This window comes from Schistocerca americana, chromosome 3 (genome assembly GCF_021461395.2).
Source record: "Schistocerca americana isolate TAMUIC-IGC-003095 chromosome 3, iqSchAmer2.1, whole genome shotgun sequence".
Classification (NCBI taxonomy): Eukaryota; Metazoa; Arthropoda; class Insecta; order Orthoptera; family Acrididae; genus Schistocerca; species Schistocerca americana.
In genome coordinates this window covers 231,181,789-231,209,426 of record NC_060121.1, presented here as the reverse complement: position 1 = coordinate 231,209,426, position 27,638 = coordinate 231,181,789, and the positions used below count along the sequence as shown (strand labels likewise).

The 27,638-nt window shown below is 38.8% G+C and overlaps 1 protein-coding gene across 3 annotated transcripts in view; it reads right to left on the bottom strand.

Annotated features, from left to right (window-relative positions):
• Positions 1-27,638, bottom strand: part of LOC124607417 (A-kinase anchor protein 1, mitochondrial) — a 273,098-nt gene that overhangs the window by 9,662 nt on the left and 235,798 nt on the right. For all 3 annotated transcript variants that reach the window (XM_047139743.1, XM_047139744.1, XM_047139742.1), the window contains 6 exons: positions 18,127-20,111; positions 16,275-16,527; positions 15,361-15,500; positions 12,446-12,623; positions 4,354-4,569; positions 3,315-3,454 (listed from right to left, as the gene is read on the bottom strand). In XM_047139743.1, coding sequence (XP_046995699.1) covers positions 3,315-3,454; positions 4,354-4,569; positions 12,446-12,623; positions 15,361-15,500; positions 16,275-16,527; positions 18,127-20,064 — 2,865 coding nt within the window. In that variant the 5' untranslated portion in view covers positions 20,065-20,111. The remainder of the gene's footprint in view (positions 1-3,314; positions 3,455-4,353; positions 4,570-12,445; positions 12,624-15,360; positions 15,501-16,274; positions 16,528-18,126; positions 20,112-27,638) is intronic.

The following is a 27,638-nucleotide window of genomic DNA, read 5'->3' as shown; positions in this document are numbered from 1 at the left end:
AAATTGCCTACAGTCTGTAAATTATGAATGATGTACCTATTTGAAATAAGACTCACATTTTCTTGGAATTGTTCAGCAAATGTATCATTTGAGCCTGGGGGTTAGTAAAAGAAACCAATTATTAATTTATTCCAGTTGTTAAGCATAACCTTACCCACACTAACTCACAGGAACTATCTGCTGTATTTACCTGGGTATAAGACGACCCTGAATACAAGACGATATTTTTAAGAGGCTCCTTGAGAAAAATTTATTTTCAACATTTTCTGACTGCTCAGAATCACAAACTTTTTTATTGACATCAAGTATCTGCCAGAAAGTTAACATTATACCTATTCTATACTTACGTCATTTATTGATTGTCTACATTTTGATAATACTAGGAGAAATAAAATAAACAAGATAGTTCACACCACCACCACCACCACCACCACCACCACCACAATAGCACCAGCTGTGAAATTTATATCTTCACTCCAAAAAATATTTGGCCATTTCTTCCAAAAATGTTGCTATTTCTGAGGTTGTCATTATGCTAAGGCATGAGAAAACAGCTGTTTTATTTTATTTTTTTCCCCCAGAAACACATCGGATTTCACTTCTAACCTGATGTAAGGATGTTACAAGTCTCTCGCTTCCAAACATATTAACCTGCCCGCAGTTCTCTCACTGGCTGTGTAGAACCAGCTGACTCACACCCTTTCATTCCTTCATACGTCACAGCGAGTACTGACTATACTGTAGCAAGGAACATGTAAGTACATCACTGGCCCCTATATAGACTTGTACCAACTCCTGCAGAAACGGATACTTCTGTTGAGTATTTGTCCAATTTTGAAGTCCGTTAGATTCCGACTGCAAATGGATTCAGTCAAACTGCAGTTGAAACATGGTAGATGTTCATAAAAGGCCACAGTACATAGTAGAGATTATCATGCTTGGCAACATGACACAATCTGCTGCCCACTCCCTACTATCCTCCACTGAACAATCATTGTAGCTCTCAGCGAAGCTGGTATGACTATGCCCCTTCCAACCCTTCTGTAAAGCTGAGCTTAAGTTTATCTTCTAGCGTGTTGGTCATATGTAACAACACTAACTAATGCATAAATAAAAGTTCACAATTATGATCAAGTCCTATTCTCAAACTTTTGGCCATTCTGCAACCTAGTGACATCTGTTGGTACTATCTCAACAGGTCTTCCTGCTATAATTTATTCTCGCAATAGTAATTACAATCAGTTTAATATGATTTATTTCCTTTGACAGACATTTCATTCTGGATTAATTTTCATTCTTGTTAAATTGAATGTCACCATGTTTTAAAGCTGGTTAACAGTAAGTTACTTTTTACTGGATATTCTAATACGTGAACAGTGACTGAATTTCACATTTGCAATCCATTTACTAAATCATTACAGTCTCTCATAACAAAATAAAATATTGGTCTCAACTAATGATTTTTGAAGGATGATATTTCCGTTTTTGAATGTTACCTTTACTTAAAAAGCAGCATTAATGTTCGTATATGGTCTCCATACATGTATGAGAATATTTACTGCAAACCTGTTCAAATACAACAAAAGTTTGTAAGATTATAGCATTTAATGCTATTTCCTCCTGACTGGCAAAATTGTCAAATTGTAAGCAGAGCAATAGACTTTTGCAGTGGCTAGTATCTCTTCCACTAGTGCCACAGCACAAGTCAATGTCATGTGACTGTTCGAGCAATATTGATACTGTATCAAACGCTTCAGCATATCGGGAAATCTCAAGCCTGTTGGAACACAAGTATCATCTGCTGAGCCCCATACTTCCAAATTCTTCAAAATAAATCTGCATGTGACCTCAATAGCCAATGATCTATCTCTAATTATAAGATAACCCTGAAAATTTAAGAGTACCCCTATGTACTCTACTAAACAACGTAAAAATGTTGACCTCAAATAACAGTATAATCTGTGAATATAAGACAACCCTGTAATTTTCAAATGACAAATTTGGGAAAAAACTTGTCTTATAATCAGATAAATACGGTACTTCAGTTTCGCGACAAGATAAACTACAACTAAAAGCACGAAACACAATACCACCACCTGTATTTAATCTATATTTTCTGAACACTGTTAGGTCCCTTGCGAAGATTTTGTCTAAACTTATCTCTGTCTTTAGCCAGTTTTCAATATTTACAATTTCAGCTTCAGTGCTTTTTATCAGCACTTTGAGTTCTGGTTCTTTCCCAACACAGTTGCGACAATTTACAACAACAATATCAATTGTAGCTGGGTCTAACCTTTCTTATGATTGCCCTGCACCGTTTGAGACTGAAGCCCTTTGTGTAACCTAATAAACCACCCCATCCATTCCAGACGTTTACTATTTTATGGCATTTTCAGTGATAATTCAGCCAGTGTCTATAAATTAAAATGGCAATTCTTAATATATTTTGGTTGTCAAGTATAATCTATAGCAAAATTAACTCACAGGAACTATAGACTTCAAATTTCACTACAAAATAAACTTCAGAGCTCAAATGTATAGCAATATTTTTGTTGTGCCTGTTCGCGATTCAATTTCTCCTATAAATGGTGAGTATCAATCTATCCTTTTCATAATAATGTTTCATGTATTAATATGGTGTGTTTGTTGTCCTTTTCTCTGCAACTGCAAAATATTTCCTCTCGAACTACACGATATATCTGTCAACAAACACCAGTGAGCCTACTGATCAAAGGTAACAATACTTTAGAATTGTTTTATATAATAGTGATCAGTAAGAAACGTAACAAATAATGAATAGTTTGTAACTCTTATGCAATTTGACACTACCAACCACACTCGGTTCAAAATATACTTGTTGCTTTTACTGCCCTGCAATACAGAGGGGAATAGGTGAAGATATTGAATAAAATATGGTTTTGGCAAAGATTTTACATATCCATACATTCAATTTTACTTCAAGAGAAAAATTAACTTTAAAAATATATAATTTCAGATAAGATGCATAACACCATTCTGTCTACTTTTAGATGCTTTTGTGTTGTTGTTGTTGTTGTTGTTGTTGTTGTCGTCTTCAATCCAGAGACTGGTTTAAGTAACTATAGAAAATAAAATAAATTTCTAAAAGTAATTGTATATTTCTTTGTGGTTTACTTAAGAATTCTTCCAAAAAAGTTAGTTTCAAACTGCATTTCAGGTTGTTTAAGTAACTAACAGAGTAATGTATTATACCACAATTAAAGTTCCAACTTTTCTTCTTCGCTTACAACAGTGTATTATCTAGTTTCGATTTTATGTTTAAAAGAGTGTTTTACCTGATTGCAATGGACAGCGTAGAGAAATACATTAGGTATGTTTTCTTCCGTGTAGTCACACACTTGTGCCTGAAGGACTTGGCCATGTGTTAGTTCCTCCATTACTGCAGCGGCATCAGCACTCCATGATGCTTCCTCACCTGGAAGATTATTTTATTATTGCTCCTGAAGCTATTAAACTTAAGTTTAAAATAATTATACAATTTCTTATAGCTCTGCAACAAATTCATTAATGAACTGATTATCTCTCCAATACAAAGAACAATAGTGAGAATACAGTACAGAAAATACTAACTTGTGTTGTTAAGCTACACATTTCATATACAAGATACAGAAATGTGTAGGGAAATAATAAATAAATACACAATAGAAACTAGATGTCAATATCTATCTAAAAATATTACATTCCATAAAAAAACTGACACATTTGGCAAATTTTAAATTTTTTTGGCTTTTAGAAAAAAGAAACATACAACCAACTGAAGTCAATTTACGATACATAAAAATAACATGTCAAATTAAATAAACAGAAGAGTAAAATCAGTGTTATGCTGTATGATCCTCACCAAGTCTGTACTGTCTCAAACACATTTTAAAACAAGAAATCACTCACAAGGTACCTGCACATTTTTTATTTCCAAAACTGTGTTCCCACAGTTCTTGCAAGGTTGCAAAAGCATTAGCAGTTAAGCACTAACTGGCATACTTTATTAGAATAAATTTCTCTTTTCATAACTCAATGTTTCAGTATTAAACCTGAAGATATGTCTTCCTACCTACATCAATTCATTTTTATTCCATTTACCACTTCACATATTTTCCTGTTTGTGGAATGTGGATAAAAAATACTAAAATCAGACAATGCTCTAAAAAAACACAGCTATAACAGCATGTTGGTTACAAGTGCAAATTTCCCTTCTCTGCACTATTATGGCTTACTAGATCCAACGAGTAAGGTCATGCCCCCAAGGCCAGTTTTTGTGTATTTGTTCCTAGAATTGAACATTTACTAGAACTAAGAAGTACTAGGAAGCCTTACCTCCTGCGGGAATCACGTTAGCCAAGAAACATTCTGATGCTTGGAATGGTAGAGTCATGAAATCTGAGCGAATTTGTCTCAATGCTGTATGTTCCAATGACAGATAACCTCCGTAATCAACAAATTTTACTTCACACACATTAGTTTCAGGTTCTACAGAGACGATTTGTGCTCGATACCATCCGCCCATAGTGGGGGCTGCACATATCACACCAGCTGAAACATGAAGGAAGCATGATGCAGTTTTTACAGCTCTATGATACTTTATGTTACATGATAAAACTAGATTACCATACAGTAAGATCATATACAAAATCCGATGGTCACCAAAGAAAATAATTTATACCAAATGAATAAAGTAAATATACAAGAGTTCCACAACCATCACCATCAGCACCTCTCCCTCAGCAACTGCAGTTAAACTTCTTGGTGCAGGAACTGGCTATCAGCCAATTTTTTTAATGACGTACAATATTATGGTTTTCAAAAGGAAATTGGCATGTGAGCCATCTTTTCTTCCACTTATATTTCTCTTCACTGTGTTCCTTGTTAACTCAACTGTATTTCAGTATGACTGATACAGGAGGCGGCTGTACAAGATGGAAGCCTGTCCACAGAATGCCTCAGTTCATCAAGGAGTCTTTGTCACAACTCATCCACACATAACTTCTGATGAGGGCACAATACTCTGGTGCAATTACCGTGCTGGCCATATGGCTCATTTAGCACACGTAATTTCAAAATACATCATTGTTATTCGAGAAAAATGTTTAATTTGGTCAGGCTATAATCAATCACTACAAACAACATTTCTGAGAGGCTTTTCATTACCGGCTTACACCAATTGTGAGTGATACCCCTGAAATAAAGCCTCAGATTTTCATGGTGCTTTAGCTGTGAACCAGTTCTCAACCAGTTTGTTTGTTTGTTTGTTTGTTTGTCCGGGGGGGGGGGGGGGCAGAGAGAGAGAGAGAGAGAGAGAGAGAGAGAGAGAGAGAGAGAGAGAGAGAGAGAGAGAGAGAGAGAGAGAGGTTCAGATCCAGCTGCAGTCCAAGAATCTTTTTAAATTCATTGCTGACATCATGTGACTTTTTAACCAAATGTTAAGGTAATATATAATAAAGTGACATAAGAAATATAAAAAGCTCATGGCACATGTAAACAATCTATTTCCACCACCACGTCTCTTCACTAAAAAAAATGTTGACAAAATAGATTTCCCTTAATCCCACACTTTTAAGTTATTTTTCAGAATATTTTTCTGCCTTAAAGACAAAATATGACTTCTGTTTTAGTCTGAGATTGTTTTAGTATGAAGTTATTGCTGTAGCACATTTTGTGTGTTTATTAAAATGATTACCATTCTTCTGTATGAAAGCTAGAAATCTTTCAGGATCTGTTGTGATGCAGCAGAAACAATGACGAGTTCATATGAACTATACACACTTTTTAATATTTCAGGTCAATCCTGAGACCTTGAAAACAATATAACAGGAGAATTTACCATCATCTCATATATGTTGGTACAACCATACATACAATGAATTTTTTAAGGAGCAACACCTAGTTCAGTACACTAACAAACAACAAAGCAGGGAGGCTAGCTTGTTCTTTGCAGTGTTGCCAAAAGAAAACAATATTTTTTTAGAATAACAGCAATGTTATCTTCAGTAAAGTTTGAAAAACATTTAATCAGCAGTACTTCAGAATGCAGTACTATAGCAATAATGTTCTTTTGTAAAGCTAGAATACAATCTATTTCTGAAAATTTTCATTAACACCATTTGCTTACCAAGAAGATTTGTAAAATTGGAATTCTAATTTAAGTACTGAATTTCAATATTATGAAAGGCTTTATGTTGAACATTTTGAATCTGGAGGTTAGATTGGAAACAACTAGCCAAATGGTTGTTTCAAATCGTAACAGGACAGCTATCCATTTTAGTTTTCATTTCCCACTAAATGCTGATTGCCTATTTAAAGATGTAGATTTTGGCTACATAAGCTGGAAGTTTCTTGATGCTCTCCTGAAATTCGTTCATGTACTTTTGCTAACAACAGTTTTCTTTATAGGATAAGATATGGAACTGTATGTGCCCTATGATTTTTCAGTCCCAACTAAGCATGTGTATGGACCGGCACAGACTTCTCACAGACTTCTCACAGTGCCTTAACACGTTCGCTGCGGTCGCCAGTGCGAGCCGCTAACGCGCGAGGCGGACGCTTGTAAGCGCACGTGCGCTGAGAGCTGAAATCATAGCCCTGCGAAACCTGTAAGTTTGTGGCGAATAAACTAGATGCCGCCAGCTGATTCGTTTGGAGTTCGTACGCTGGCTACCAGAGGCGCAGCGTTCCACTCAGTCAAAACAGTTCGGGGCTAGCTGCCAGGAGCGCTGCAATCACTTCTCTTTGCAGCCGCACGGCCTTCTATGATTTTTATTTCGAGGAAATAACTTTACATAGTTACCGACTTAGCTCGCCACTGTATCTTTTCATAATTCTTATGGATGAATAAAACTTTGTTCTGCAAGGGAAGTCAGCAGTTTCAAGTTATAATAAGATACTGCTGGAATTTATATTTCGTAATCCATACCTGGCTGAATACAAATTATGAACACGCCTAAATTTTGATCGCAAGACTAATGTCTAGTTTTGCGACAAATTCATGTTGTGCACGAACGTAATATTGGCAACGAATATAACGTCTGCGGAAGAGGTGCTAGATATAGAAATACAAGTACACTTTAGCTGCATGCCGATCATGTGATAAATGCTGCCTGCTGTCTGTCGCTTATAAGCGTTACATGCATTTATTGCAAACAATTCTAACAAAGCCCCTTATTTATTTATTGTATTGCTAACTGGACAGAAAATGCAATTCACACAAGTGACAAATCCACTCCATTGAAAAAGAATTAGTCGGAAAACACCAAAAGATTTATAAAACGAAGAAAAAGAAACAGGACTCGTCTGCAATGTGGTGCTATGGAAACCCAATCACAAATATATACATATTATAAAAATGACTCTATGTGTATGTATGTATGTTCCACATCTCCTCCTACTGGACCGATTTCAACGAAACGTGGTACACATATTCCTATTATCGGAAAACTATCACTGTAGGGGTAAGAACCACATACGACACATACGTCAGGAGATATGACGTCATGAACAATGTAATTCGTCAAAAACGGCCGCATCATGTGACGATATGCCACATCTGCTCCTAAACTAGTACACCGATTTCAATCAAATTTGGTACAAATCTTCTCTAAGGTAATGAATCATTTGCTATGGTAGCAAAAACTACTTACGATATATAGTTCAGGAGATATGACGTCATAAACAATTCTGTTCTTGAATAACCGCAACATCAGGTTTGTGATTTCTATTTATTATGTCATTACTACTAAAGCTATTCGCGAAGAATTTTGCAGAGGATATGCATATATACCACTAAATGTAGCTTTGAAATTATATCATAGTATGACACGTAGTACAGGAGATATGACGTCAAAACTATGAAACGCACAAAAATCCGTCCCACTATGCATGTGGTTGTAACGTATTACGTCTGTAATACCAACTCCATTCGCACCTCATTTTGCAGTTTCCTAATATTCTTCCCGGGGAACATGGAAAATTATATTCTTGTGGGACACATAGTACAGGAAATATTATGTCATGAAGATTGACCTGTGTGAAAACGGAACTGAGATGAATGGAAAATAGATAGCGATAGAACAGGAGGCGATGGACAGAGAGAGAAGAAGCAGATGGACTAAAATAAGACAGGAATGAATACACACCCGGGCAACGCCGGGCACTGCAGCTAGTAACAAATAAGTTTTCAAGGTGTAGAGGTGATGTTTTTATAGCAAACCACAAATAAGTCCACATACGGTACTGTACAGAAACATCATATTCTGAGCAACCAATGTAACTATATTTACATGGCTATCAAATAAAACAAACACTTTACAAATCAAACACAAACAGATCTTCCTCTGTAGATACGACATCCCATTACATTATGGATGTGTAATTGTGCAGCAGTTCAAACAGAATCCAGGTTGGTTTGGACACGTTATACACACGTATGGTGTATCCGTACGCTTGCCCCGTGCCGCGCACGTTTTACATCGCTTCCGCATAACTTGCTTCGTCCCTTCCGTTGCGTCCCGCTTTTGCACAACATGTGTGTCTTTACATTTGTTACGCACACCTTTTGTAACGTCCATTGGTGGAAGTAGTCCCTTTATTATTTGTATTCTATAATCATACAAAGTCATATTATGCCCTGAGTATTTATTATATAGGTAATGTGCATTGAACATTAGCATGTCAACTACATGGAAGAATAGTTCTTTGGCCAGCGGATTGTCTTTCGTTCACATAAATAATAAGACAACATCTGGTCCTGCCTATCGGTCCCAGACATACAACTATTATATCTGATAATTGGCAGTGGTTTCGCGACTATTTGCTGGCGTGCATTCTGCACACGTTCCATTGTATTGGGGTATTCTGTGGAAATATAGGAGACCTCTCGTCTATCCTTCCATTTGCCGATCATTACCCCGTCCGAATATCGTGCTATGGTGTCCCCTTTCCCCAGCTTGGCGCATACCACGTCTTTAGGGGTATTTTTCCTATTTACCCTTAGTGTCCCGGTGCAATGTGTTTTTGCATTCAACAGGGTTTTAGCTAAGGCAAAGCTGTTGTAAAAATTGTCCATGTAAATGTGATGGCCAACATTCACCTTCTCTTCTACCAAATGCAATACTATCTTTTCAGCATGCCCTTTTCCCCCCATATCACCACGCATCCCCGTGTACACAGCGCATTTATTGATGAAGCCGTCTGGGTTATTTAGCATGTACAATTTGATGCCATACTTATTTCTTTTGTTTTTTATGTATTGTCTAAATGACAATCGTCCCCTCCAAAGAATCATTGATTCATCTAAAGAGAGATCCCTACCTGGATAATACACATTACACATTTTGTTGTTGAAATAATTCAATATAGGGCGTATCTTATACAGTCGATCATTTGGTTTCGGTTCGCCTGACTCTGGATTTTTTGCAAAATGCAATGCGCGTAAGATAAGCAAATATCTGTCTCTGCTCATACTCATCGTTATTCCTTTATTTTCGAACAGCGGATCCCTCTTCCAGTAGTCTTGTAGTCGGGCACATTTGACATTACCCATATGCAATGAAATCCCCAGGAAGACAAGTATTTCTTCTATACTTACGGGTTTCCAATTACTAATTCTAGAGCCCTCTTGTGTATTTGCGCTCGCAAATATATTCCGTGCGTTATCATTTGTTTCGTCAACTATGAGCTGCAGTATGTCATCTGTAACCAGTAGCCTAAAGAAATCCATTGGCGTATTGCCAGCAGGCTTCATCAGCAAACATTCTGCTTTCGTAAACGGGTGATACTGAATCCCATGTGGTTCTTCATGCCACGTAACACCTGGTTTGCTTACCTCTGCGAGCGCTGGTTCTTTATCGTCGGCGATTTCCTCATCATCGTCGCCCGTATCGTCCGATTCCGAACTGTCACGAAACATACTGGACAGTTCTGCTTCCACACTGTCATCACTGTGGTCTGTTTCTGCAGTCTCCAAATGCCAGTCACCCTCATCTGGTTCGTCCTCTCTGAACTCTACATCACTATCTTCTAACACACGTAGTAACTCATGGTCAGTATATTGGTCACTCTTCCTACACTTTTTCGCGTTCGAAGGCCCCGGTGTCGGTTCATTCGCCGCCATTGCAAACAATGCACAACACAGACGACAAAAAACGAAAACACACAACTGCAGACAGGAACACGTTACGTGATATGTCGTTGGTTACTTGAACTAACACGAGTGCACAGCCGAACAAACTAAACTGAGAACTCTGCTAGTGAACGCGCCGCTTATATGCGTCAGCCGCAGCGAACATGTTGACGGCGTAGCGTAATGGTCAAGCGCATTGCTCACGAAACAGTCGACCTGGAATCAATCCCAGGTGCTTCCTAATTTTTTTCAATTGTTTTCATTCTTATTTTCCTTGGTTTCGTCAGATTTTTCAACTATTTACCGTAGAATTTAAATACATTCAAGTAGTATATTTATATAACTAGGCGAAAGTTTTAATGAAAATAAAGATTTTAAAGATTCTTGTGATTACGTGCGCTACTTTTTATTCATTACGACAGTAGAAGTTTTGCCATTTTTATGGTGACATATCATAGAAACATGTGAAACATATATGTTTCACTCTAGGCACATTTTATGAAGGCATTGTTTGAGCAGTTACATTTCTCTGCAACATGCTTCATTGGAAAGCACACTTAATTCAAGTTTTAAAACTAAGGTGTTTCCTCTAATAGTTTGGATGCAAACCAAGCGTACTAGATCATAGGGGTGTCCACAAGAGCACTGAATTGATGCAGCACGGTCGAATGTATTTTAATTGCATCTTCTCTTGATGATACCTCTCGCTGTTGTTGGAGTTATTCAGGGGCACTTTGTAATCTTTTAATTAGATTTTTGACTTGACGATAGAAATATACATCTACCGTAAATAACCGAACACTCTGAAGATACGAAGTAAAATACAAATGAGAAAAAAAAATCAAGACGGACCTGGGATTGATCCCAAGTCGCCTGTTTCGTGAGCAATGCGCTTGACCATTACTCTACGCCAATAACGACGAACAGAGCGCTAAATAGGGTATAGCCTCCTATAGTGCTATCGGAACAACTTTCGAGAGCATGTTCTCCTTTCCTATGGCCAACTCAGGCGAAATATTTCGGGCACGTTATGTGGAGTCCCACCTCTTTCTAGAAACAATTCGGACGAAATCGGCGTGTCCCAGTTGGCGACCTCCCCTAGTGAGAACTCAGCTAGCGAGCGCACCGCTTATAAGTGTTACCCGCACTGGCTTGCTGATCGCGGCAACGCTTATGAGCGTCAGCCGCTCTGGCGTGTTGATCGCGGAAACGCTTATGAGCGTCAGCCGCTCTGGCGTGTTGATCGCGGAAACGCTTATAAGCGTCAGCCGCAGCGAACGTGTTAAATGATACTCATGGTCTCATTCAAGTACTAGGAAACAAATTATACTTGATTATTTTATGCTTGAACAAAACAATAAATGGTAGCACATTTTAAAGGTATGTGACAAGAAACCTAAATGTAAGCACAGCAACAATTAGCAGTAAAATTCCACTCTGAAGCCTGGCAACTTAGTATCCTCAATCAATCAAGGCACGAGTATTTAAAAAATTAATCAGTTAATTAATTAAACATGCACATTACTGCTTTACACAGTATTAGATGTACAAGAGTATAACAGCTGAGAGTGACAACAGCACTAGTATTTCTTTTTTTTATCTTACTACTAGCAGCACACACTTCAGTTGTAGAGGGTTGTTTTTTTCTCCAATGTGTAAACCATGACTGGTTTCAGGCTATTACAAGCACATCATCAGGTGTTGTACTGATTATAGATCAAATAGCCTGGAACTGGTCATGGTCTAAGCACTGAAAAATAAAATAAATAAATAAGAAAGCCTTACAACTGCAGCAGCGTTTTCAATTTTTACTGTAATGCTGAGCTGTGGCTGCTCCTCCAGCAAGACTGACTGTCTTTTTACTTTATTCAAGTGTTTCACCATAACACAAATGGCAACAATCTACATCTGTCATTATACAAACAAAGTTATTAATTATTAATTAGAAAGTAATCAAAATCAGCTACTAAATGGAGAAGAGCTATCTATCCCCCCCCCCCCCCCCCAAAGTGCCATCTAACAATCATGATGCAGAAATAGAAGAAGAAGCAGCAGCATACTGTTACATAAATATTTTTACATATACGGTCCCCTTTTTAACCAAAATATAATATCCAACAAATAACAGAAGATACACGAGATGGAGCCACAAGATGAGACTGAATCCAGAGGACAACATTAGGAAATGCATCACACAGCACTCTTTTAAAAGCTGCTTGTAGATTAAGTATCTCTCTCTCTCTGAAGAGACAAACTGCAGCTATAAATGAAACAGATGATGATGAATATACTTACGGTCAACAGGTGACGGCAAAAGAGGTACATTTGGTTCACTATAACACACATTCATACAGGCATTTAGCCTGTTCAGAGCAGGGAATGTAGGATGAGTTGGCTGTTGCAGGAAGAAATGGCCTGGTGTCACTAAGCTTGAAAGAATCACATCATTGCTCACACCTTCCACCAGCATTAACTGCAAAATAAAAAAATAAAAATGTCTATATTTCTTACTGAACACCCTTTTATAAGATAATGTCATAACATTTTTCTGTGCCTTTTCTCAACAGTTTGACAAGTTTCTCTCATTATTTTACAATGTGTTTACATTTAACAGGAAAAGCAATAACAGGTACTATCTGAGGCTTCTATTACACAATATACCTGTTTCATATTGATAATTAGTTAAAGAGTAAATGACCTATGTATTTTTCTGAAAGTGATACATCACAACTCATAAGTAATTAAGAAAGTCATAATTCACCACCAAGAACTGATAATAATGTGTCTTTATTAAAACTGGTTTCAGTTATGAGATATCCTGTAACCCAATGAAAAGAACACTTGAGATGCATTTCATATTTAACTGTCAATATAATACTATCTGCTGTACACACTCTTGAAAACTGACATAACAAGAAGTGACGAAGTCACTTAAGACATTTTCAACAGCTTACATGGTGATACAAAATCTATGGCATCAAATAGCATGAAATTCATCATGAGTCACTGAAAATAAAAATAAGTTACATAAAGTGATGGGACTGACCGTGTTCATACATATAACAAATGTGTGAACACTGTCAACCCATTACTTTATGTCTCATAATTATATTTTCAGTGACTTATGATGAATTTTATTTTATGATACTTGATGCCACAGATTTTATATCACCACATAATCTGTTTTAAATGTCTTGACAGCTAATAAGTGAGATTTCATGAGCATGTACACCAGGTCATGGTGTACATACAATTAAATACGAAATGCATTTCAAGCATTCTCTCCCTTTGTATACAGGATATATGATGAAGGCCTGAGGACTGAAACTTGCTGGAATAAACAGGTTAAATCTCAGCTCTTGGCAGTGAAGAAGACATTTTTTATGTGAACTATCTTATACTTCATTTCCAAGGCAAAACAAAACTGTAATTTAGTAATTTCTAATGCTTGAATAATATAAAACGGTTCTCAGCAAACAGCAGATTTCATATGCCTTGATTCTACACAAACTACATGCATAAAAAAGACAATTTTTCTAATGGAAATGTGGCTGACAATGAATTTTTTTCTCAAAAGTAATGGGTTTTTTCTTGTGACTGACACAAATTTAGAATTTCTGTGAGGTATGCAGCAAAATGTAGATGTTTAATCATCATAAATGATAACAACAGTATTGTTTAGTGAAGTATGCAATGTAAACTGCTATGAAAATATGAATAGTCTTATAGTCTATAAGACAGCTGCCTGTATATTTCAGTGATAATGTAATGTTGAGACCTATGCATTTTATTTTAAATGTTGTTTTTCATGCAAACTTCAGTCATGAGTGATAAACTGACTGGTGCCTGCTGTGACGAATTTCATAGCTTTCAGAGGTTATATTAATTCTCTTGTACTGAAAAAAGCATCAGTGGACAATCTCAGACTTTGTCAAAGAAGTTTAAATCTTTGGCATAAGGGTTGGGGATCAGGACAAGTCGTGGGCCTGAAGTCGAGTGTGCTCGAGCTGTAAAGAAGAACCCCTGCTTCCTATACAAATCAGACAATCATGAAAAAGACAAGCACAGGTCTAAAACAAAATCTGGTCAAATACGATGCCACAAGGAGAGAATTACATACTATTTGATTACAAGATGGACCGAAAACTAATTTGCCTCCACTTTGCCTAACACTTGGGGAAAAAAAGTATTAATGCCAATATTGCAACACCTGTTTTTATTCATAATTATGTTGGAATGTTCCTTTGGACATGCACTGTAGCAATGTTCATCGGACATGCATGCACGTCTGAGCCAACAGGCACTGTGGCGACCACAGCTGTTGTGAAATATATCCTTTGTGCCAGGAGTGCTAGACTTTTAAGTTATGCAGGAGAACTTCTGTGAGGTTTGGAAGGCAGGAGATAAGGTACTGGCAGAAGTAAAGCTGTGAGGATGGGTTGTTAGTCGTGCTTTGGCAACTCAATCAGGAGAGTACTTGCCCGGCAAAGGCAAAGGTCTCAGAGTCTCGGTCAGCCACACAGTTTTAATTTGCCAGGAAGTTTCATTTCAATGCACACTCCACTGCTGAGTGAAAATTTCATACTGCAAAGAACATTAGTATGATAATTAGTAAGAAACATACTGAATAACGTCAGTGGACTGGATGTCTCAATGAGGTTGAAACTGCACATTCTGAACTCTCATGTCAGACATTTTGTAGAAATCTACATGCTGTTAGTGCGAAACAGGGAGAAGGGATCTGTTAACAAATAAAGCACATGGAATGTGGGTAACAGGACCGATGCGATGTCAGCAGGATAACTGACTATTGCTGGATGCTGCACAGGGTGTGTACGTGGTCAGTGCACCAAACAGAGGCTTGAGGGCAAAAAGACAATATATTATGATTTGTACGTTTTTATTACACGTGAAGAACATAATACTTCATTATAATGTTAGGAGTGCCTGATTTTATCACTTTTTTAATAAAGTTTTCTGAATGTGTGTGTTTTGTATGAATTTTCTGAGCCTTCTTCATTACTTTGTGAGAAAACTATGCGATACAGGGAACCCCGTACCATTTCTGAAATTAGTATATCAAAAAACATTGGATTCACCTAAAATAGTTAAGAAAAAATTTCAAGACATAAATTTTGAGACCTGTGTTACAGGAAATAACATTCAAGATTCAAGCACAATAGATAGACAATATGCTTGCTAATACTTGCCTGCAAACATTCTGGTAAAATTGGACATACTGTAACAGGTGGCACAAAGCACACTTGCTCAAGAGTTATACTGGGATAGTGCTTCAATGGAAACTTCTTGCGTATCATCTCAAGAGCGCTCTCAATATCGAGCTGTGTACCTAAGGATAGATTTTTAACAAATGATACACAAGTCAACAAAAACACAGTATGTACATTAACTTTTGTTTCATGACTAACTTCCAAATTTTTATCCCAAATGCAAAAAAAAGAGATTGTGGTTGTATGAACCAAACATCATCAACAAGTAAAGACTGAATACAGTTAACCACATTTGTCAAAAAAATGTACGTCATTATGTCATCATACTGTTCAGCATACAAAAAAGTGGTAAAAAATCTGACTGGAGAGCAGAAAACAATAAAATTGCATGATAAAAATACATTTAATTTTTGTAACTATGCAGAGAGAACAAAAGCGAGGTGAGAGACAGAGACAGAGAGAGAGAGAGAGAGAGAGAGAGAGAGAGAGAGAGAGAGAGAGAGAGAGAGAGAGAGGGGGGGGGGGGGGGGGGGGGGGGGAGATTGTGAAATTTAACTTCATCTGTTCAAGTAGCACACAATGCAAGTTTTGGCTGAATTGGAAATCTCTCTCTCTCTCTCTCTCTCTCTCTCTCTCTCTCTCTCTCTCTATCTCTCTCAGAGAAAGGATGACAACATTTTAACAACTTAATGCCCACATATATTTCTGTATGCAGTAACAAATATTTCATCAATTTGAATTACATAAGTTACAAATTTTTCACTACCCCTAACGAAGTAAGAATGAAAATGATTGTAGTTGCGAAACAAAATATTCAGTCTGACATCTAAATATGGGCAAATCACTCTTTGACAGACAAAACTAGATACATAAAAAGCTATCTGAAGATATACCTTCCACAGCACAAATTTTCAGTTTTTGTGTGTCTGGATGCCTCTTGATGAGTATGCTTGCATTTGTTTTCGCTTTAATTTGGTGTACAAATGCCCCGTGCCTGCCAATAAGACGACCCACAAGGTGCTGGGGTAGGACAAACTCATACACAGACAAGGCAGTAGCATCTCCAGATACAGAACTGCCACTTGCTGGAGTACGTGATGGTGGTGTTGCTAAATCACTGCATCCCTTGCCACTGTCACTTGACCCCTGTAAACATTTTCAATGTGTTAGTGCAATATAGTCTAAACACGTAACTTTTTCGGCACTTGGTGCACGAACAGTAAAATTATCTCTATTTGCAACTGCATCAGTTAAATTTAACCCAATAAATAGGAAAGAAAGCTGCTAGTTGAAAACAAATGTTTACTTAGTTACTTTAAATAGGTGCTATTTTGCTCCTATTGGTAGCTTTATATTTCATCAATTAGGTTTTGTCTTACAAAGAAAATAGTTATCTTCCCCTATAAATACAGAAGGCTGTTAAACAGTTGTGCAGTTCTACAGCTAACATTTTCACTTCTATGTAACTAACATAAATTTTTAATCCTTGAACGTCTACAACCAGATAATTTGTGGGAGGACAGAGGAGGGATGGACTAATGAGACATCCTTTTCTATTTATTTGTTTGTTTGTTTCAATAAGTAGTGGTTAATAATTTATTGCTTTATATTAGAAGTGCCAATACAGATATTCGTCAACATAAGCTTTACTTACTGTTTCTAAAACTTCTCACAGCTGTGAGAAAGCTTATTCGATATTAAATAAGTATTAAGATCAGGTGTAGGAATGGTGATAAAATGAAACAGTTTTCTGTGTCATAAATGACGGCTAAGCAGTCCAAGTATACAAACTTTAAAAACTATTACCTATGGTGCATAACAAAGTTTAATAAATATATTGCAATCAAGACAAATTTTGTAGGTGCTAAGAATGATTGTCAACATCTATAAGGATCTCTTATCTTACATAGAGAATTTTACTCATGTCTTACATCACACACCTGTAAATCTGAACAAATGTACATAGAAAAGATACAGCATCAGTCTAGTTGAAAGAAAGAAATGTACTCCTTGAATTGGATAGGCGCGCACACACACACACACACACACACACACACACACACACACACACAGAGAGAGAGAGAGAGAGCACAGCACAGCACAGCACGAGAGAGAAAGAGCCATGAATGGCATTGGCTTCCCCTTCCAATCCAGTGCTGCAGGCATCTGTTGTTCAGACACTTAATGGGTTATAATACTGAAGGATGATGATAAACCATTATGTTGAAACAACATCCTGCAACAAGTTAAAAGAAAAGGAGGTGGCTGCAACAAGTTAAAAGGAAAGGAGGTGATGATATGTTGGATACCTAAGAATGCCAAAGCAGTTTCGCAAAGTATTATCGATAGTCTTAAAATTTACAATACACATGTCAAAAAACTTAGAGCAAAAATGGCTCTGAGCACTATGGGACTTAATAATTGATGTCATCAGTCCCCTAGAACTTAGAACTACTTAAACCAAACTAACCTAAGGACATCACACACATTCATGCCCAAGGCAGGATTCGAACCTGTGACCATAGCGGTCGTGCAGTTCCAGACTGAAGCGCCTAGAACCGCTCGGCCACACCGGCCGGCACTTATGAGCACTAGTGTTTCATTCGTAGCTGAGACTTAACATAGTAATTTATTTGGTAATGCTAAGATACAAACGACACTTTAAAATTATAAATACCACTGATGACAACTAGCAAGAAGAATACCAATTATGTTCCCATGCAGCATACAGCTATTGTAACTAACCTCATCTGAGTAGCTAGATGCCGATGGACTGGCAAGCATAACCTCTGCAGGGCTATGATTGGCTGAATCGCGACCCTTTCCCAGCTCCAGTGCAGCCAGCTTGCCTTCAAGACCACAGCTACTGCCTGTTGCTGCAGTGTCCGCCTCATCCGATACTTCTTTTACAGGTGGAGGTGTCTGCATTCTGGCTGACTGTGCAGATGCTGAATCTTTGTTTTGAGAACACTCGTTATCTTCTCCACAGGTTTGATCTGTATCTTTCCTCTGAGTTTCAGAAGTTGACTCTACCTGAATATCAGAGCTCTTCTCTAATGTCCAGTCCTCTCTTACAGGTTCTGGCATAGTGTCTTCTTCAGTGTGTCTGTCTGTAAGATTACTGCTGGGCAAGTCCTCAGCACCGTTGCACTCAGTGGCAGAAATCACTTCTTCACTGCCTGCAGCAAATGTGCTTGAATACAACACACGGCTACAATCAGAACACTGACTACCAATACTCAGGTTATTCTCCTCACTTTCGAAAGTGTCAGAATGATAGGTATCACCAATGGTGTTTCCAGGATGACAGTCTTGAGAGACTGTTACCTCAAAGTGTGTTTCCTGTGGGATGATGACTTTGGAGTCCTCTTCCTGTGGGACAGTTACATCAAAGTCAGCCTCTTGGTTAGCAACTAACTCACAGACCGTTTCCGTTTCCTGTGCAACAACTACGTCAGAGTTTATTTCTTGAGCAGCACCTAAGACACAGTCAGTTTCCTGTGCAAAAACTATGTCGGAGGTTATTTCCTGTGTAGCAACTAAGTCACAGTCCGTTTCCTGTGCAACAATTATGTCAGAGTTTATTTCCTGTGAAGCTGGTACTTCAAATACTGTGTTCTTTGGAACAGTAACCTCGGAGACCGTTTCCTGCAACACAGTAATGTCGGGATTCTTTTCCTCTGAGGCAGATGCCTCGGAGTTTGTTTCTTTTTCGAAAGTTACTTCGTAAATCGTTTCTTTTTGGAGAGCTACTTCGTAAATTGTTTCGTCTTCGGGAGGAACCTCGAGGATTGTTTCCTTGGGGACAGCTACCTCAGTATGTACGTCTGTGGGGATAGTTATCCCAAGACCTGGCTCATTCAGTGATTCCTGTAAATTACTTATTTCATAGGTTATTTCCTTTGGATCAGATATAACACTCTCAGCAGCTGATTCCAATTGTCCACTAATTCGTGTGTCACTTTCCGGTGGAAAAACTATTGCAGTGTCTATTTCCGTCGGTACAGCAATTTCAGAGCTTTCCCTTTGCAGTACAGCGCCCTCGCAGTTCGTTTTTACTTCAAAGTTTGATTCTTTTGGATCACAGTGCACCAACAATCCTTCTATGCTACCACTATTTTCTTCAGCACTGAGCCTACTGTCACTAGTAATATTAATAGCACAACTTGGTTTGGATGTATCCGATAGCTCTATTAGCGAGTTTTTATTATCAGCACTGTTATCACACTTTCCAACTATTAAATCATGAGAGCTTTTTCCTACCGAGATAATTTCACTGGAATCAGTGGAAAAGTTCGTTCCACTGGGAGGTACAGTATTTTCAACAGATGGCTTCTCGATAACTTTTGCAGCAAAATTAATTTCACTTTGTTGTTCTTCTGGATGTCCCAACTCAAGACCCACTGTTCCTGTTGTGGATGAACCTTTTCTGATTACTCGTTGTTCTTTACTTGTGGAACAAATGTCCTCCTTCACTGTTTTCTTACTATCCTCAGCCAACAAACTCAATGTGCGATTTTTGGTTCTCTCTTCCTGCTTCTTGGCTTTTCGAGTCCCTTTAGCCGTCCCCCCTGGGTCACTTCGCGATGATCCTCTTCTGCTTTTGTACCAGAGGAAAGTGAGCAAAAGGGCAACTGTTGGCAGAGACCAGATCAAAGTGTGGCGACATGATGTGGGTGCCATTATTCACTTCCACGACTGACACCACGGTGCAAATGTCAACGATGAACCTGCAATAGAAACAAATAGCTATAATTACAATGAAATAATAGCAAGTAAGCACACATGATAATTAAAGTAGATTCAGTTTTCTTTTAATCTGACTGCTTATTCATTTGATACATTTTACAGCCATCCAACCCTGTGAATAAGCTAAAACTAATAGTATCACAGGTAATTTAGTCCTATGCTGAGTCCTAGATAAACTTATGGACATAGGTATTTCCTTACATGACCAGATCACTTTGGACGTCACATGTGCTGTGTAGACTCCTGACTAAACTATTCAGAAAGACATCTTAAAGCCTCACAAGGAATCCCTTAAGTGCAAGCTCGCAAAAGGCCAATGATGTTTATGGCATTTGACGTCCCATATACTGTCATGCAACCACAATATTGGGTGCTAATGGCAACAGGGGGCAAGACTGGAGGTATCCAACTGTGAGCACAGCATGAGGCGATGGAGTGTAGTAGAACTGCTTAGTCTATGAGCAACTCACAACAGTGTTACAGTGCTAATGGTGTTGATACAAAACAGAGAAATGGCAACAATAAACAAAGCAAACATTGCATTATATCAAAGCAAACATTGCATTATATCTACAACATTTGCTGACATTGATATTTTGTCAGAAAGTAACCCACTTTTGCAAAGTGAGAAAGAAATCTTAGATGAAATATTTTCAGGAAAGGAAGCAGTGGTTGCATAACTTCCAACAGTGTTACAGAATTAAAAACTTAACATAAAGAAATTTCAAACAAAGTGTCAACTTGACAATGCACAGCAAACTGCGGAATTGGCCCGAAAATTTGTAGACGAGATAAACAAACTAATCACATCATACAGTAAGAAATTTGTTTTCAACTCTGACCAACTGTGATTAGAAGAGGAAATGCATATGAAAGGAACTCTGGAAATTAGAGGTACCAAGACAGATGTACCAAGATCAACTAACATCAGTGCCATAACACAAACTGTTAATCTGGATGGTAAATTGGCTGGAACATTATTTATAGTGCTACGAGAAAGTGGAAGTGCACTGCCCCCCTACAATTCTTTCTAATGTGCATGATCATGCAAGTGCAGTCACGACACGTCACAGCAAGCAAGAGTGGGAAAATGGGCACAAGAGAACTATAACTATGGTATGAGCACTGATTTGACCAAGATTTGATCAAAGTAACTTCATTCCTAGTCTGCTTATAAAAATCATAGTCCTTCAAAGCACTTCTGCAAAGTGTGCGACACTGCAATTCACACCACATAGAACTGCTGGACAAATTCTGCCTCTCGATGTTTGTTTTTTTTTTCACGCTATAAAACATATTATCGGACTATCTGCAGCTACGCCTTACAGGTTAGCCAGTTTCAAGGTAAGCTCCATGACAAACTGTTTCATGTTCAGTTGCATGCCATCACATTCCATCAGTTACCATCACCCCGTTAATGATTCTATTCGGATCCTGTAACAGCAGACCTAACTGAATGTCCTGCATGGTTTGAAACTCTCAAGGAGTTCAGTTTACCTTTGATCTTGATGGTGTGAACCTCTGTGGTCATTGTGGCATGTGATTTTTCGTTCAGTGTTCATAGTGCAGGTTAATGTTTGTTTTGAACATTTCTTGAATGATGACAATGTCCATTTTGCAAAGTGCCATACATAAATCATATAGAAGTTTGGACTCTACACCTCCCAGAAACAGATTTTCTGGTGTCCTCATGATGCAGTCATTAGCAGCTAATATTTTTCCTGTCATAATTGTTAACACAACAGTTTCAAATTAGCCTTACTACAGACTGAACTTGCGACCTCGCAGTCAAGGGTTTTCCTGTCAGTGGCTGCTTCATACTCTCATTTTAGGTGGGTTTCAATGAAACAAAAGATTCTCACATTCGCCTCTAAAGCTTTTTAAAAAGTATCAATTAAATGTGAGCAGAGGTGTTATAAAAAAATAAATCATCATGGCCCAGCCATCTGAAGTGGTCGAAATTCTGCGAACATGCATCTGAGTTATGACAATTTGCTGGGAATCAGTTATGACAATCCGTGTATCTGGTGTTTGTTTCATATGATGCATGAAACTAAATGAATAATTGATGCATCAGATGCAAAAGGCATCAAAACACAAACAATGAAGTGCAGACCTATGATAAGTAATGTTCTGGCATTAGTCCAACAAAAATTAAATATGCTTGTGATGAACACTACATTACAACAAACTTTTTGAGCATCAAATTAGATGATACTTTTATACTATATGACCACCACCACCACCACCACCACCACCAGCACCAGCCATCTGACACCCACTGCTGGGTAAAGGATATTTGTAGATTTTTTCCCCATCAACCATTAGACACCAACTGCTGGATAGAGGCCTCCTCTTGACGTTTCCACACATTACAGTGTTTCAGCTGTATGAAGCCAAACTGTACCTTCAATTACGCTGCCTCTCAAGTCTTTTCCTCTCTACATAAAGCAATGAATTTCTTTGGCCCATCTAATATCCATTCACCTGGGTATACAATATGTGATCAAAAGTATCCGGACACTTAGCTGAAAATGAATTACAAGTTCGTGGCGCCCTCCATCAGTAATGCTGGAATTCAATACGATGTTCGCCCACCCTTAGCCTTGATGGCAGCTTCCACTCTCGCAGGCATATGTTCAATCATGTGCTGGAAGGTTTCTTGGGGAATGGCAGCCCATTCTTCATGGAGTGCTGCACTGAGAAGAGGTATCGATGTCAGTCGGTGACGCCTAGCACAAAGTTGGCGTTCCAAAACATCTCAAAGGTGTTCTATAGGATTCAGGTCAGAACTCTGTGCAGGCCAGTCCATTACAGGGATGTTATTGTCATGTCACCATTAAGCCACAGGCCTTGCATTATGAACACGTGCTTGATTGTGTTGAAAGATGCAATCGCCATCCCCGAATTCCTCTTCAACAGTGGGAAGCAATAAGGTGCTTAAAACACCAATGTAGGCCTGTGTTGCGACAATGCCGCACGAAACAACAAGGGGTGCAAGTCCCCTCCATGAAAAACACGACCACACCATAACACCACCACCTCTGAATTTTACTGTTGGCACTACACACTCTGGCAGATGATGTTCACCGGGCATTCGCCATACCCACACCCTGCCATCACATCGCCACATTGTGTACTGTGATTCGTCACTCCACACAACATTTTTCCACTATTCAATCGTCCAACATTTTCGCTCCTTACACCAAGCAAGGCGTCGTTCAGCATTTACCAGCGTGATGTGTGGCTTATGAGCAGCCACTCAACCATGAAATCCAAGTTTTCTCACCTCCCGCCTACCTGTCCTAGTACTTGCAGTGGATCCTGATGAAGTTTGGAATACCTGTGTGACGGTATGGATAGATGTGTGCCTCTTACACATTACGATGCTGTTCAACTGTCGGCAGTCTCTGACAGTCAGCAGACGAGTTCGGCATGTACGCGTTTTTTTTTTCTTTCTGTGCATGTCCCCACTTCACTATCACTTCAGAAATAGTGGATCTAGGGATGTTTAAAAGTGTGGAAATTCGTGTACAGGCGTATGACTCAAGTGACACGTAATCACCTGACCACGTTCGAAGTCTGTGAGTTAGGTCGCTGATATGGAGTACCTGGCAGAAGGTGGCAGCACAATGCACCTAATATGAAAAACTTATGTTTTTGGGGGTGTCCGGATACTTTTGATCACACAGTGTATGTAGTATCCCCTCCATTTCTGTTTCATTACAGTCATAATTATATGTTTCGCTGCAACCTGTTCTCTTATCCATTGTTTTCCTGTTTTTCCTAGTAATCCCAAACACAATCCCCCCATTTCTCATTGAGTAAAGGTTTCTACATTTAAAGTCGCATCTCACTGGCACGAGTCAAAACTTATAAACATACTTGTTATAAACTTTTCTTTCTTTAGACATAATGGTAAACTCAGCTTAGTATACTAAAAAACAGCTCATGATACTACAAGCTCTACAGTTTGTTTTTACTCTTTTCCCATTAATCCAGTCATTGTCTTCAATTGCTGTAAATACAAAATCTCATGAACTATTTATGAATTCACCGTTTATTTTTTTCTATTTTCTTTTAGATGTACCTATCTTAATTTTTTCCTCTTTTTATACTTTATTTGTATTCATATTTTTGAACCTACTGTGTTAAGTTCCTCAATTCATTGCTAGAGTTTATCTGTGCTTGCTGTGAACAGTAAATCATCATCTGCAAACCGAAGGTGGTTCAGCTACAACCCATTAATTAATATTCGTCCTTCAGTTCATAGTATATGAATATGAGAAAATCATCTAGGGCTCTTGAAAATAATTTGACTTCATACTCATTATTCCATTGCATCATTTCATTCAAGTGTTGCAAATGGTCCATTATTCTATAACAGCCTCATCAAGTCACTGTTCTATAGCTTTCTTTCTTCATGGGGTATATAGTTTCTTCACAATTTCGCTTATTGACATGAATTGTCATGTGACTATACACCTGAATTAACGTCTCATACGATTTATCCTGCAAAATCACTTTGTTTCCTCTTTAATTCCAAACCGTGATGTATGGACATTCTCAATTTGATTTTTGATGACTTTGAACAATGCTGATTTTGCGTTCGCAATGCTGCTGTTCTCGCATGAAATTTTTTTTATTTGGAACATATCCTTAATACTGAGTATACATCCCATAGCTTTTGAAGCTATCTACCTAAGGACAAGATAAGAAAATCTGTGGACCTGTCAGTCTTCAACTAATCACAAGGACAGTGCTGGCGTCTAAGCTCAACATGCGACTCGCATCAAGTGTTGAAGTAAAATAGGGGTCGCAATAACATTCACGCCATGCCTACCAGCTACCGCATTTTGAACTATGCCAGCGCCCGTTGCTTAGTTGGAGGTCAGCTGTGACTCCAGGAACCACGCCCAGTCCAGCAACAGTTACGACATAAAACGACAGGCAAGCAGCTCCACTTTTCCGCTGCAAGAAGTCGGCGAACGGTCGCTCGAGGTCCTTGAGACCATACGACGACGGAGTTGGGAGGCAAGGCCGTTACTTTCACACCAAAGGCTTGTCATGCGGGAAGCTCCGGTAGGCAGCAATAGCGCGGTCGCTCGCGCTCTCTCTCTCTCTCTCTCTCTCTCTCTCTCTCTCTCCTCTCTCTCTCTCTCTCGATCGCCCATAATCAATTTCCTTCATTTTTCTGCCCAATAACATACGTATAGTTCTGGTAAAAAACGGCACGGTAGCTCAGTTAAGACGGATCCAGAAGTGAATTGGTAACTGCCTCGTTAGACGAATCGTCCCAGGTTTCGCTTTACCCGTTTTGGCAAGATAGCAATCATCATACAGTACGTTAAATTTTATTTAGCAGCTTCCTAGTGCCTGAACTGGTCGAAGTCGGTAAAAATCGGACGGCTTCAGTCGGTAGTCATTAGCTTTCGGCTGCGGCCAAGATCAGCTAGCTGCAGTACCGTGGAGCACTTAACTGTATTTACCACAACTTCCTTTCCTTACGGTAAGTGCACGTAATTACTGGAGCTAGGATCATTATTAAACATATCAACACGTATGACGATTTCAATTTCATTCACGAAAAGCATTTAAGCGATTTTTACTTTCGTACGTAACTTGCTTTCGCGGAAGTGTGAAGTGCAGTTTACGGTATCCGCACTGCAGGGGCCAGACGCGGCCGTTCTCCCCGCCACACCGTCCATCAGAATAACCAGGAGGAAATTGAGATCTACTCTTTCTTGTTGTACGTTCAATCTATTAACCACTGTGCCACCATGTTTGGTTTGCAGTATGAATGTGCAATATACGACATGAGAACTTTCTACTGTTTATTGAGACATTCAGTTGACTGGAGAGTATTGAAGTACTAGACCACTTGTAATTCTATTCTACTCTAATTTTTACGATTTGCCACAAAGGCAGATAAGTTCAGTCCGAGGAGACTGTCTTATGAAGTCACAATACTGTGTCTATTTCCCGAAAACGTTTCGCCACTGCTCTATTATTTTCAGCGGTTTTTCGTGTAAATTCTAGAAATGTTTACAGCTGAAGGAACGTATTACATATTTTGCTATCATGTCTCAATTTCAATTCTGTGAGACAAATACGCCAACAAAATAAAAACGCCACAAGAGCCTTAACAGAATTAGGTGTAGCTCGGCTAAACCACAGTTCGGGAGATACATCATAAGCACTAAGATATGTGAAAACATTCCACACCATATATGGAGTTTTAATAGATCAATTCTTTACTACTAAGACACTCCTTCAGTCGAGTCGATTTTGGACATCGGGCAGCGCTTCTGACAGCTTTCAACTGCGAAGCGCAAACGGCTGTAGGCGAAAACAATAGCTGCCTACACAGTTATGAAGAAGCGTTGCATAGAACGTCTACAAAATCGCGTTGCAGATACTCTTAACAGCCGCGCCTGCGTACAGGAACTGTCCTGCTTATTACACTTCATTTTTTCCGTTTTTAATAGAAAACTGGTAAAATGAATACCCGGGTAATGGCGGTTTTGTCAGCTAAGGTTAAAAATAAAAGACTCACGGTTTTTATTATTATTATTGAACCACTTATGATCTGCCATCTAGCCAACACTGTTGTTGAGATTTCATGCATTTCTTTGATATAATCGTTATGCACCGTAAACTTACTACAACTGATTTTCTATTTTTCCCAATTGTATCATGTATCTTAAGCACGCATGCATACGCATTTCTACCACTGGTTTTCGTCTATGCACAGTCACACATAGAAACGACACATTTGAAACCAACTCCCATGCACGATGTGGGACTATAACCCAGGACATCCGGTTTGCGTGGCAATGACGCCACTTTAAGATTAAAGAGACCCGCTCATAAGTTTTAGTGAAATGGAAAATCACAAATAGTAACTATATTGTACAGAGGGGACACAGTTAGACTGCAGATTCCTGGTACATTTCTCTGACAACGGTAGTCCGCAGTGGTGAAAGAAATAGTGCAAAAGCCGGCACCCGCACTGGCAAGGTAACAGGTTTGTGGTGCCCGCTGGGCAACTGGCGCATGACGCAAACGACAGGGCGTGGCCGTCCCATATTACTCCGCGTACCGCTGCTCCCCGTCCAACAGCTACTTTCTCGGCCAACGATCGTAGTTGCAGAAATCTTCGATATGCAGTGCGCGGTTACTGCCTGGTCTTGGCGCAACCCGTCGCACAGGTTTCACGGGGTGTGACCGGGAAACTCATCTTTAGGAATCTAACACTGATTCCACAAATAACGATATTGTGAAACCTGTTCGTCCGCGAGACCCAGGAGGATAACGGCTCCCAGGTTGATGCCGTGTTGTTTGACTTCCGGAAGGCGTTCGATACAGTTCGGCAGTATTGCATATTGAACACATTATCTCACCAGCATTGTGACTGAACTGAACCTCACAAACACAAACGACACGTCGAACTTACCGGAGAGATATTTTCATGCATACAGGAATATCCTAAGGGAACGTTATTGGAC